General features: G+C 53.7%; 1 protein-coding gene across 3 annotated transcripts in view; it reads right to left on the bottom strand.

Moving 5' to 3' along the window:
- Positions 1 to 12051, bottom strand: part of UBE2V1 (ubiquitin conjugating enzyme E2 V1) — a 30236-nt gene that overhangs the window by 12245 nt on the left and 5940 nt on the right. Inside the window, exon 2 of one of the 3 annotated variants that reach the window (XM_062204349.1) lies at positions 2156 to 2304. In XM_062204349.1, the coding sequence (XP_062060333.1) occupies positions 2156 to 2304 (149 nt within the window). The other 2 variants (XM_062204350.1, XM_062204351.1) reach the window with 2 other exon arrangements.

A 12051-nucleotide genomic window follows, 5' to 3' on the forward strand; every position in this document is an offset into this window, starting at 1 on the left:
GGGACCCTGCGGCCCCACAACTCCACTCCTGGGCACGCACTGCCCAGGACAAGTGCAGTGTGCGTCTACACAGAAGCCTCCAGACAGCTATGTGAGCAGCTCTCCCCACAACAGCCAAAGGCAGCGCCATTCAGACGCTGTCAGCTAACGAGGGACGACATACGGCACCGTCCACCAATGAGCACTGCGCCGTAGCGCAATGACACACTAACGGATGTTGTCAGCAGGGGTAAACCCTGGGGGACCTCGGCTCAACCACAGGGACCTACGGACAAAAGAGCAAGTACTGTAAGACTAGACACCGTACAATCCCATCACACGCAATGTCCAGAAGCAAACTCCCTGAGCCAGGAGCTGGACTGGTGACGGACCGTCAAGGGCAGCAGGCAGAGGAGGGTGGCCAGAGGGACGGGGAGTGACCGCAGACAGGGCTGGGACTGCTTGGAGGTGATGAAAATGTTCCACAATCAGTGACTGGTGTCCAGCCTCAAACAGGCTCAAACCACTGAGCTGCACTGCTCGGGAGGATGATCCACAGCACGCGTGACTACAAGTAAGCGTGGCTACTTATTAACACTCAGCCCCGTCGGGAGGGAAACAAACCCGTGGTAACACAAGCCGTTTCAGGTGGAATCGAGTACGCCCTGCTTTCTGTTCTGTCCATACAGCAGCGTTTGCATGCTATTCAGAGCTGTGCACCAGTTCATTCGTGAATTTGTTAGAACTCGTGGATGAACAAACCTGCCGAGTCAAGAGGAGGGGACCGAGGCCCACCCTCATGGCACCCGGCCATGCCAGCTCCCACTCCTGTGCCCGCGATGCAATGGCTGCTGGCTCAAGTATCTTGAGTCCCTGCCACCCACATGGGAGACCAGGAAGGGAGTTCCTGGCCCCAGCTTCAGCCAGGCTCCTGCGAGCATTTGGGGAGTGAACTGGTGGATGGGATGTCTCTGCCTTTCAAGTAAACAGATAGAAAGAAAAAAGAACAAGAAACCAAAACCATTCTTGGGAAGAAGCCATCAGCACAGAGCGCAGGAGACGGATCTCCAGGGGGAAACAGGACTTCCAGGCTGGCGTCCCCTGCTATGTAAGACGTAGAAAATTACTTCTGGGGCCACAGGAGAAGAGGATAGGAAATGAGTAACAGCAGGCTGAACGCTTATTTTGAAACAGTCCACAGCACTCTAAGGTCCCAGATGACCAGAGAGCAAAGGCACTTGTCTGCCCTGAGTGTGGCCGGCTGGTGAGGCCGGCACCAGAGCACTCCGGCTTCCTGCTTCTCTACGGCCCCGGCGCAGGCGCAGAGCGCTGGCATCCTCCGGCACAGGCACGCCAAGACCCCCTGCTCGTGGGAAGTGGCTGTCACCAGCACGGAGGTCTTCATCCGACCCCTGCACACCCGGGGAACGCCAGAGTGGCAGCAAACACAGACTCAACACAAACCAGAGGGGAGGGTGGGCGTGGTGGGGAAGAGCGCAGGCTGGGTGCCAGACAGCGCCGACCCGCGGCGGCAGCCCAGTGACCGCACAGGTGCTATGGCGCCTGAGGCGTGTTCTCATCTCTAAAGCAAATCCAACACACCCCTGCTCCTGGGAGGCTGCCATTTCTCGAGGGCTGACTCTGCCCTCAAATAAGGGAGGCTGGCGTGGAGAAGAGCAGGGACCCCCGGACCCCCAGCTCTAGACGAGGCCCCTGGCCGTCCCGCTGTGCGGCTCTTCTGTGCACGGGTGCAGCAGTGCCTGGAACAGACTGGCGCTGCACGGCCGGTGCACGGGCACACAGGGGCTGAGCAGGCCTGGGAGCTGTGGGGGCTTCCTCAGCCGCGCCTGGAAGGGCTTCAGGCGCACTGGCTGCACCGTCTCTGAGCCCGGGGACCTCAGGAGCTCAGGAGTTTGTTCTACACGACATCTGCACGTCTATGGCGTCCCGTCAATCCACACTGCTGAGTCTCAAACGGGTTTCTGCTTACCATTCAGAGGGATTAAACAGCACCAGAGGAGGTTCAAACACACAAACTGAAACTGGTCAGAAAAGAACAGCCACATTTCAGAAAATATACCATTGGTGAGCTCTGTCCACGAGAAAGCTAATGGTTTTACAAGGAGGCGCAGTGAATGTAAGACATTGACATTGACAGCGGCAGCTCGACGCTTACTCTTGGAGGCCCAATTATCATCCCTGTCCATCTCGTAAGCGTCATGTCTTCGTCATCTTCTAGACCCCAGCTAACTGTGCCATCTCCTACTCCCTTCTGGCCTTCTTCGAGTTCTTCCAACAGTCGGAAATTGCGAGGGACTTTTACTCCTAAAATAAATGGAAAGAAATTCAAGATACTAGCAACTGCAGGGGAACTTGTTCAGTCTAGCGCTCACTGCTCATTAGCACCACCTGAGCATGCAAACCTCGCTGACAGCAGTGACACCTCTAACTGGCACTTGCAAGGGGCACCGACCAACACCGACGGGGGGAAGGCACCCAGCTCTGACACACCACGTGACCAGGTTAGCCAGCCAGACTCAGAACGTCACGCCCCCCCACCCTCCGACACCCACCACGCAGGTGCACAAGTCCACACGCTGGTTAACGTGGGCCCACTGGCGTGAAAGGAGACCACCACCACCTCGCGCTCACATACGTGCCTCCTGAGGCTGTTTCTCCTGTTGCTACTGCACCTCTCTGGGGCTCAGGGATGCTCATGAAACAACACAAAGAGGAGGCGGCAGAGCCACCACGGGATGGCAAGCAAAAATGGTGTCTGGGCCGGCGCTGTGGCACAGCAGGTAAAGCCGCCACCTGCAGTGCCAGGATCCCGTATGGGCGATGCTTTGAGTCCTGGCTGCTCCACTTCCGATCCAGTTCCCTGCTATGGCCTGGGAAAGCAGTAGAAGATGGCACAAGTGCTCAGGGCCCTGCACCCACGTGGGAGACCTGGAAGAAGCTCCTGGCTCCTGATTGGCCCAGCTCCAGCTGCTGCAACCGTCTGGGGAGTGGATCAGCAGATAGAAGTTGTCTTTCTGGGCCGGCGCCGCGGCTCACTAGGCTAATCCTCTGCCTGCGGCGCCGGCATACCGGGTTCTAGTCCCGGTCAGGGCACCGGATCCTGTCCCGGTTGCCCCTCTTCCAGGCCAGCTCTCTGCTGTGGCCAGGGAGTCCAGTGGAGGATGGCCCAAGTCCTTGGGCCCTGCACCCCATGGGAGACCAGGAGAAGCACCTGGCTCCTGCCATCGGATCAGCGCGGTGCGCCGGCCGCAGCGCACCTACCGCGGCGGCCATTGGAGGGTGAACCAACGGCAAAAGGAAGACCTTTCTCTCTGTCTCTCTCTGTCTCACTGTCCACTCTGCCTGTAAAAAAAAAAAAAAAAAAAAAAAAGTTGTCTTTCTGCCTCTCGCCCTCTCAGTGTCACTCCACCTTTCAAATGAATAAATAAATCCTTAAAAAATGAAAACAAATCAGGCTGGAGTAACTGTTTCCAGTATGACTATACCTCTCGCGAACTTCAGCAAACAACAGCCCTGAGGCTGAAATGTTGAGTGTCTAATCATCTAACACCCAGATCTAATTAGTAAATCCTGACACCTACAGATCACAAGCTCACTGCGAAGTTTTAGAAGAGTGGGGGCAGGTACTGTGGCATAGCGGGTGCAGCGCTGCCTGCAGTGCCAGCATCCCATATGGGTGCCTATTCGAGTCCCAGCAGCTGCACTCCCATTCCAGCTCTCTGTTATGGCCTGGGAAAGCAGTAGAAGATGGCTCAAGTCCTTGGGCCCCCACCCCCGAGGGGGAGACATGGAAGAAGCTCCTGGCTCCAGATCGGCACAGCTCCGGCTGTTGCGGCTATTTGGGGACTGAACCAGCAAATGGAAGATCTCTCTCTCTCCGCCTGTATGTAACTCTGCCTTTCACATAAATAAATAAATCTTAAAAAAAAAAAAAAAAGTGAATTCAAGTTAGATTTTCAACTTTTACTCATGAAGGAGGGCAAAATATTATATTAATAACTAGTCCTGGGGCCGGCACTGTGGCTCAGTGGGATAAGCCATCATTTCTGACCCCAGCATCCAATATGGGTGCTGGTTCAAGCCTGGCTTCTGTGCTTCCAATCCAGCTTCCTGCCAATGTGCCTAGGAAAGCAGCAGAAACTGCTTGGGTCCCTGCACTCATGTGGGAGACCTAGAAGCAGCTCCCGGCTCCAGCACGGCACAGCCCTGCCATCTGGAAGATGAACCAGCAGATGGAAGCCAGCTCGCTTGCTCTCTCTTGCTCTGTCTCCTTCTCTTATTAATTCTGCCTTTCAAACAAATAAAAATAAATCTAATAAATAATTAACCTTATATTTCCAATAGACATTTCAACTGGACTGGATATTCAGTCACTTACAAACGAAGTATGGAAAGACCACACATACAGGGGCTGGCACTGTGGCACAAAAGGTGTAAGCCGCTGCTCCGGACACCCACATCCCTCACTGGAGTCCCGGGTTCAAGTCCTGGTTGCTCCACTCATCCAATCCAGCTCCCTACTAATGTGCCAGGGGGGAAGCGGGTGATGGCCCAGGTCCTGGGTTTCTGTCACCCACCTGGGAGACCCACATGGAGCTCCGGGCTTCTGGCACAGCTTTGGCCTGGCCTTGGCTGTTGCAGACATTTGGGGAGTGAATTCATAGATAGAAGATCTCTTTTCTCTCTGTCTCTCCCTGCACCATGCCAATCTGAAGCCAGGAGCCAGGTGCTTCCTCCTGGTCTCCCATGTGGGTGCAGGGCCCAAGCACTTGGGCCATCCTCCACTGCACTCCCGGGCCACAGCAGAGAGCTGGACTGGAAGAGGAGCAACTGGGACAGAACTGGCACCCTGACCGGGACTAGAACCTGGGGTGCCAGCGCCGCAGGCGGAGGATTAGCCAAGTGAGCCACCGCGCCAGCCATAATTTTTTTTTTTTTTTAATTACTGAAGACCTCAAAAAGTATTTGTATGAGCTATAGCTATTGATACTTGCCAAAAAAGTCAAAACTGATATTTTTAAAATATTCATTTATAATTAACTATAACCATTATGTGTCAAGATAAATATCTTATGAAACCGACTTCATTTTATTTTATTTTTTTCTTTTTGACAGGCAGAGTGGACAGTAGAGACAGACAGAGAGAAAGGTCTTCCTTTTGCCGTTGGTTCACCCTCCAATGGCCGCCGCGGCTGGTGCGCTGCGACTGGCGCACCGCGCTGATCCGATGGCAGGAGCCAGGTGCTTCTCCTGGTCTCCCATGGGGTGCAGGGCCCAAGCACTTGGGCCATCCTCCACTGCACTCCTGGGCCACAGCAGAGAGCTGGCCTGGAAGAGGGGCAACCGGGACAGGATCGGTGCCCCGACCGGGACTAGAACCTGGTGTGCCGGCGCTGCAAGGCGGAGGATTAGCCTATTGAGCCACGGCGCCGGCCATGAAACCGACTTTATTTTCTGAAAAGTGATGAGAAGAGTGACGTGGCTTTGCAAATCGAATGTCTAGCTTTAAACAACAGGGAGGAGAAAGAACTCGGTGAGCGGGAGACCAGATGTCCAGTGGCTCCTCTGCTCTGGACAAATAAATCCCTCCAAGCCCTGATACCCTAGAGGTTTGGCTCGGAGAGTCTGGAGCCCTTTCTTAGCTCAGAAGGTTGAGTAACAATGGCAAATGTTGGGGCCAATGTTTGTTGTTGTTCTTTTTTTTAATTATTAATTTGAAAGAGTTACACACAGAGAGAAGAAAAGGGGGGGGGGGCTTCCATCTACTGGTTCACTCTCCAACTGGCCGCAATGGCCCAAGCTGCACCAATCTGAAGCCAGGAGCTTCCTCCGGGTCTCCCATGCGAGTGCAGGGGCCCAAGAACTCAAGCCATCTTCTACTGCTTTCCCAGGCCACAGCAGAGAGTTGGATTGGAAGTGGAGCAGCTGGGACTCGACCAGCGCCCATATGGGATGCCGGCACTGCAAGTGGCAGCTCTACCTGCTATGCCACACCGCCAGCCCCGGCCCCAGGGCCAATGTTGTAGCACAGCAGGTTAAGCCACTCCCTGCAATGCAAGCATCCCATATGGGTACTGGTACAAGTCCCTGCTAATGCACCTGAGAAAAGTAGAAGATGGCCCAAGTTCATGGGCCCCTGCACCCACATGGGAGACATGGATGAAGCCCCTGATTCCTGGCTCCTGCTTCCAGCCTGGCGCAGCCCCAGCTGATGTGTCCATTTTGGGGGTGAATTAGCAGATGGAAGAGCTCTAACTTTGACTTTCAAATAAAAATAAATCTTAAAGGGTGGGGGGTATGCCATGGCATAGTGAGTTAAAGCCACGGCCTGCAGGGCCAGCATCCTATCATCCTATATTGGCGCAGTTCAAGCCCCGGCTGTTCCACTTCCGATCCAGCTCCCTGCTTATGCACCCGAAAAAGCAGCAGAGGATGCCCCAACCTGCACTCACATGGGAGACCCGGAAGAAGCTCCTGGTTCCTAGTTTCAGCCTGGCCCAGTCCTGTCTGTCACAGCCATTTGGGGAGTGAACCAGCAGATGGAAGATCTCTAACTCTGCCTTTCAAATAAATAAAACATATCTTGAGAAAAGAAAGAAATGTGCCTGATTTCCAGAATGATGGCCAACAGTGTACTGAGCCAGCACAGCAGCCTGTTAGCCTTGGCTTGGCTGAAGCTTCAGGAATTTAACTCACACACCGGAAAGCCCCTCGGCAGCAGGCAGGCTGGTGTTGGAAGTGGCTGACGGCCCACGGTCACAGCACACTGAGCTCTGCTGGGTGGGCAACACAGAGCTCTTGGTAGCGGCCCACTGCGGGGTCGTCACGCTCCGTGTGCACACATTCCAGCTCCAGGGCTACAACTGCTGCAAGCTGGCCAGCCTTTCTCCCTGGCGCCCACGGCTCCCAACACACAGACTGTGAACACGGAAAGATCTAATGACTTAGTTGAAAGATGGAGTTACAGGGACGGGGAGCAGAGAGATCTCCCATCCACTGGTTCACTCCTCAAATGGCCTCAATGGCTGAGACTGGGCCACGCCAAAGCCAGGAGCTGGGAACTCCATCCAGGTCTCCCAAGTGAGTGGCAGGGATCCAAGCACTCGGACCATCTTCCACTGCTTTCCCAGGTGCATTAGCAGAGAGCTGGGTCAGAAGTGGAGAAGTGGGGACTTGACCATGCACCCACATGGGATGCCGGCATTACGGGCTGTGGCTGAACTCACTGTGCCACAGTGCTGCCCCAATACATAGATGATCAGAAATACATAAGCGCGCACGCACACCTTTTTTCAGTGTGATAATTATCCGGTGTTTATCCAGCATTCTGCAGACGGTATAGGGACTGTGAAAGAAGACAGGGGCTTCCCCACCAGGAGTGTAAAGTCTCAGTGTGCAAACAAGACACAGAGTTCAACGAACCAAGACATGATGAAGGCATGAGAGAGACTCTACCACAGGACAGGGTTTGCACTTGGAAGCACTGCGAAAGCTGATGGGAACCGGTGCGGGGGGGCTGTCCTGGAGACCCCTGGACTCGACCTTGCGGGCCAGCCTGCGGAGCTGCAAACTGCTGTGGGCAGGACGGGCCGAAAGGAAGAGATGAGCGTGCGGCTGTGCTACTGCTGCTGTCTCAGGATACAAAGCCAGGGCATCCGCTAGGGCAGCGCTGTGACGCGCCATCTGTCAGCCAACTTCTCAGCAGCCCAGAGGGCGGCAGCACGGCCGCGCAGACCCATGGGAGCGCCCTGCACCGCCGCGGCGATGGCGGCAGGTCCTGGTTTTCACAGCGACACACACACAGCAAGTGCCAGATGTGTTTTCTGCTGGGGGCGGGAAGCTGAGCTGAAAGAGAACAGGGTCTGACAACTCCATTCTATAAAGAGAATGACACAAAGGCAAGGCACGCTTCCTCGGAGGGGTGCGCTCACGGCAATGGTCTGTGGTGCCGCAGATGCAAGTCACGACGTTAGGCGACCTGCGTCCTAAACAGGCCGTCTGAGTGCCTCCCACAAATAAGGGGCGGAATAGGAATACGCATCGGCGTCCAGCAGAGGATGGGCAGCACAGACCTGGGCTCCAGCTCCGGCGCCACAACTTTCTAGAACCCAGCTGAGGCTGAGCACATCAGCCAATGCCCCAGTAGAGCAGGGATCCCAATACTCCCACCTCCACAGACAAGGAACAGCAACTGGGGTAAGACCGGAGTGCATGCTGGAGACTACCTGCCCCTCGTTAAGCTTTACTACATCCTATCTACCATAAAACAAAAACCCTCACTTGACCCATATCCCCTGCCAGCTACCATCTTTTTTTTCTTTTCTTTTCTTTTGTTTTTTTTTTTAAACTTATTTATTATTATTTGAAAGGCAGAGTTACAGAAAGGCAGAGAAAGAGATCTTCCATGCACTGGTTCACTCCATAAATGGCAGCAATGGCCAGAGCTGGGCCGGTCGAAGCCAGGAGCTTCCACAGGGTCTCCCATGCAGGTGCAAGGACCCAAGAACTTGGGCCATCTTCTGCTGCTTTCCCAGGCCATAGCAGAGAGCTGGATCAGAAGTGGAGAATCTGGGATTCAGAGGCGCCCATATGGGATGCCGGCACTGCAGGTGGCAGCTTTACCTGCTGTGTCACAGCACCAGGGCCCCTTCTTTGTTTTTTATTAGCAAACACACACACACACACAACAAAACCAAGCCTCGGGGCCAGTGTTGTGGTGTAGCAGGTTAAGCTGCCGACTGTAACATCAGCACGGCATTTCAGCACAGGTTCTGTCAGGTTGCTGACAGGTTCTGGCTGCTCCACTTCCGAGCCAGCTCCCTGCTAATGCACCTGGCAAAGCGGTGGAGGATGGCCCAAGTGCTTGGGCCCCTGTACCCCCGTGGAAGACCCAGGTGGAGTTCTGGGCTCCTAGCTTTGGCATGGCCCAGCCCCGGCCATTGCAGCCATTTGGGGGATGAATGAGCGAGTGGATGGAAGATTTCTCTAACTCTTAGAAAACAAAACAAAACACTCAAAAAGGCTGTCCAGACTGCTTGTCTGTGATACTTCACCTTTCTTACACCTATTCCAGAATTTTCCGTGTACTCACTTGTGTCAGAGGCACCAACAGCCCCTCCTTTCCTGCCCCTCCCACGGCTGCTCAGCCTAACTCCTGGGCCTCCAGGCGCAGCAGCTCTTTCCGGCCTTCTGGACCCACCCCAGCCCTCCAGTGATTTTACCCCAGACCAAATCCAACAGACCGCCTCCTCGACACTTAAAACACCTGCAAGGGGCTGGTGCTGTGGCACAGTGGGTTAAGCCTCTGCCTCTGGCACTGGCATCCCACATGGGCACCAGTTCTTGTCCCGGCTGTTCCACTTCTGATCCAGCTCTCTGCTTATGGCTGGGAAAGCAGTGAAGATGGCCCAAGTGCTTGGGCCCCTGCCCCACGTAGGGGACCCGGAGGAAGCTCCTGGCTCCTGGCTTCGGATCAGCACAGCTCTGGCCATTGTGGCCATTTGGGAAGTGAACCAGCGGATGGAAGACCTCTCTCTCTGCCTCTACCTCTCTGTAACTCTGCCTTTCAAATAAATAAATAAATTAATTAATCTTAAAAAAGAGAGAGAGAGAGAGAGAGGGGCCGGCACCATGGCTCACTTGGTTAATCCTCCGCCTGTGGTGCCGGCATCCCATATGGGCACCAGGTTCTAGTCCGGGTTGCTCTTCCAGTCCAGCTCTCTGCTGTAGCCTGGGAGGGCAGTGGAGGATGGCCCAAGTGCTTGGGCCCTGCACCCGCATGGGAGACCAGGAGGAAGCACCTGGCTCCTGGCTTCAGATCGGCCCAGCACGCCGGCCGTAGCAGCCATTTGGGAGGTGAACCAACAGAAGGAAGACCTTTCTCTCTGTCTCTCTCTCACTGTCTAACTCTGTCAAAAAAAAAAAAAATTAAAATAAAAGAGAGAGAGAAAGCAACAGAGAAAGTAAGATCTTTCATGCGCTAGTTCACTCCCCACCCAAATGCCCAGGCTGAGCCAGGAACTGGGCACTCGAGGTTGATCTCCCACACACCTGGCAGGGACTCAAGTGTGCATTCGCAGGAAGCTGGATGGAAGTGGAGTCGTCAGCACTCAGCCAGACACTCCAACAGGGGACACGGTAACCCAAGCAGCCATTTAACTGCTGTGCCAAGGCACTGCTGTGCCCGTTGACATTTTAAGTACATTCACTGCCATTTCAACATAAGCTGCATCAGTCTCGTTTGCTCACTGCTGAGTCTGCAGTGCAGCCATGTGCTGGGCCTCTCAGCTGCTTGTGGAGTGAATGAATGAATGGGTGGATGGATGGGTGAATGGGCTGGTGGGTCAGTGGATGGATGGGTGGATGGGCTGGTGGGTCAGTGGATGGATGGGTGGATGGGCTGGTGGGTCAGTGGATGGATGGGTGGATGAGTGGGTCAATGGATGGATGGCTGGATAGAGGGATGGGTGGGTGGATAGAGGGGTGGATGGGTGAGTGAGTGGGTGGGTGGAAGGATGGGTGGACAGATGGATGGGTGGACAGATGGATGGATGGGTGGGTGGATAGATGGATGGGTGGGTGGATGGGCAGGTGGGTGGATGGATGAGTGGATAGATGGATGGGTGGGTGGACGGGCAGGTGGGTAGATGGATGGCCCGCATGAGTTAGGGATATCATTCTAGGATGAGCATCTCTCAGTGTCACAACACTCCAACTCTGGGTTATTTCTGAAATTATAACAGAAAACATTCACAGCACCATCAAAATTAGCACCATCCTAATTTCATCAACATTAAAAAGGGGCTTAGTACAGAACTTAAAGCCCAAGGAAGCTATATGTGGAATTTTGATATAATGACCTTAAAAACTCTAAATCTTAGCTAAGAGCCAGCAGGCACCGACGGCTCTCCCCGAGCCCCTGCTCCTCTGCCCTGCCGGCCTGCGCCGCACCTTTCCTCTCCACTTCCTTTCCTCTCTTTAACCGTCTGACTCACGCCCTGTGCTGCTCGGGCAGAGCTGTGACTCACTGAATCGTGGCTCCCCGGAACGGAAAGGCCTCCGGCATATAATGGCCCTCAGTAGATGCTTCCTGGTTGAAGAAACCACAGTACCTCTTCCCTTCCTGCTGCAAACTCCACTATGACCCAAAACTGGACACTGACTGCTAACATTGAGACAGCCAAGGCTTCTTATTGTACTTATCTAAGTAAGTAAAGCTCGACAACTAGTTTTATTTTTTTAATGATTTGAGAATTTTAGGGAAACAACCTTTTTTTTAAACAAGGGGAAACTGACTTCTCACCTAATTCGCACAAGCAAAAGGATTCATCAGTATAAAATAAATAAATATGCATGAAAACATGGTAGAAACCATTTAGGAACTGCATGCAAAGTTAATACATCACATTTTCTATCAAGCAAAATGCACTCAAGTTTAAATGGCCTAACCACATTCCACCTAGAACTCCAGAGGCCACCGCAGGGACATAAACCCAGGTTGCCGTGGAGCTCCGAGCTCTCCGGACTCAGTGGTCAGCTGCCAGTGAGGACGGCAGCCTTCCCTGAGCAGAGCGTGTAGGCTCACAGTCACCCTGCATGAATTTCAGAACGTCTCAGCGAGTATACTAAAACATCAAATCTATAAACGTCCAACAGTCGTAACTGGCCAGAAAGCTCCAGAACTAACCCGTGTCCAGCTGAATCAACCTAGTTTTGAGGATTCCCAATATTTCCTTGTGAAGCTGACACCCAAATGCTCCCAGGGACGTTACGGGGGACATAAAAACATTCTTGTTAATCCCCCAACCAGGAAAGCTGCAGGCTCTACGGTAACCAGCTGCCTCCCAGGACCGTCTACAGCAAACGCTAAGTATAACTCAACAGGCTGTTAATCTTAAAAAGCTAACAATGAAAATACAACAGTAACCGGCAAGGTGCTATAACAGTAATCCCAGACTTTCTAGAAGAAAACATTTGGTTCACTGCTTCAGAACTCTTTCTTTCCAGAAGGCCTCTTCCTGGATCTGTGGTCAGTACAGAACTCAGCTGGTT

This window comes from Lepus europaeus, chromosome 10, assembly GCF_033115175.1.
Source record: "Lepus europaeus isolate LE1 chromosome 10, mLepTim1.pri, whole genome shotgun sequence".
Classification (NCBI taxonomy): domain Eukaryota; kingdom Metazoa; phylum Chordata; class Mammalia; order Lagomorpha; family Leporidae; genus Lepus; species Lepus europaeus.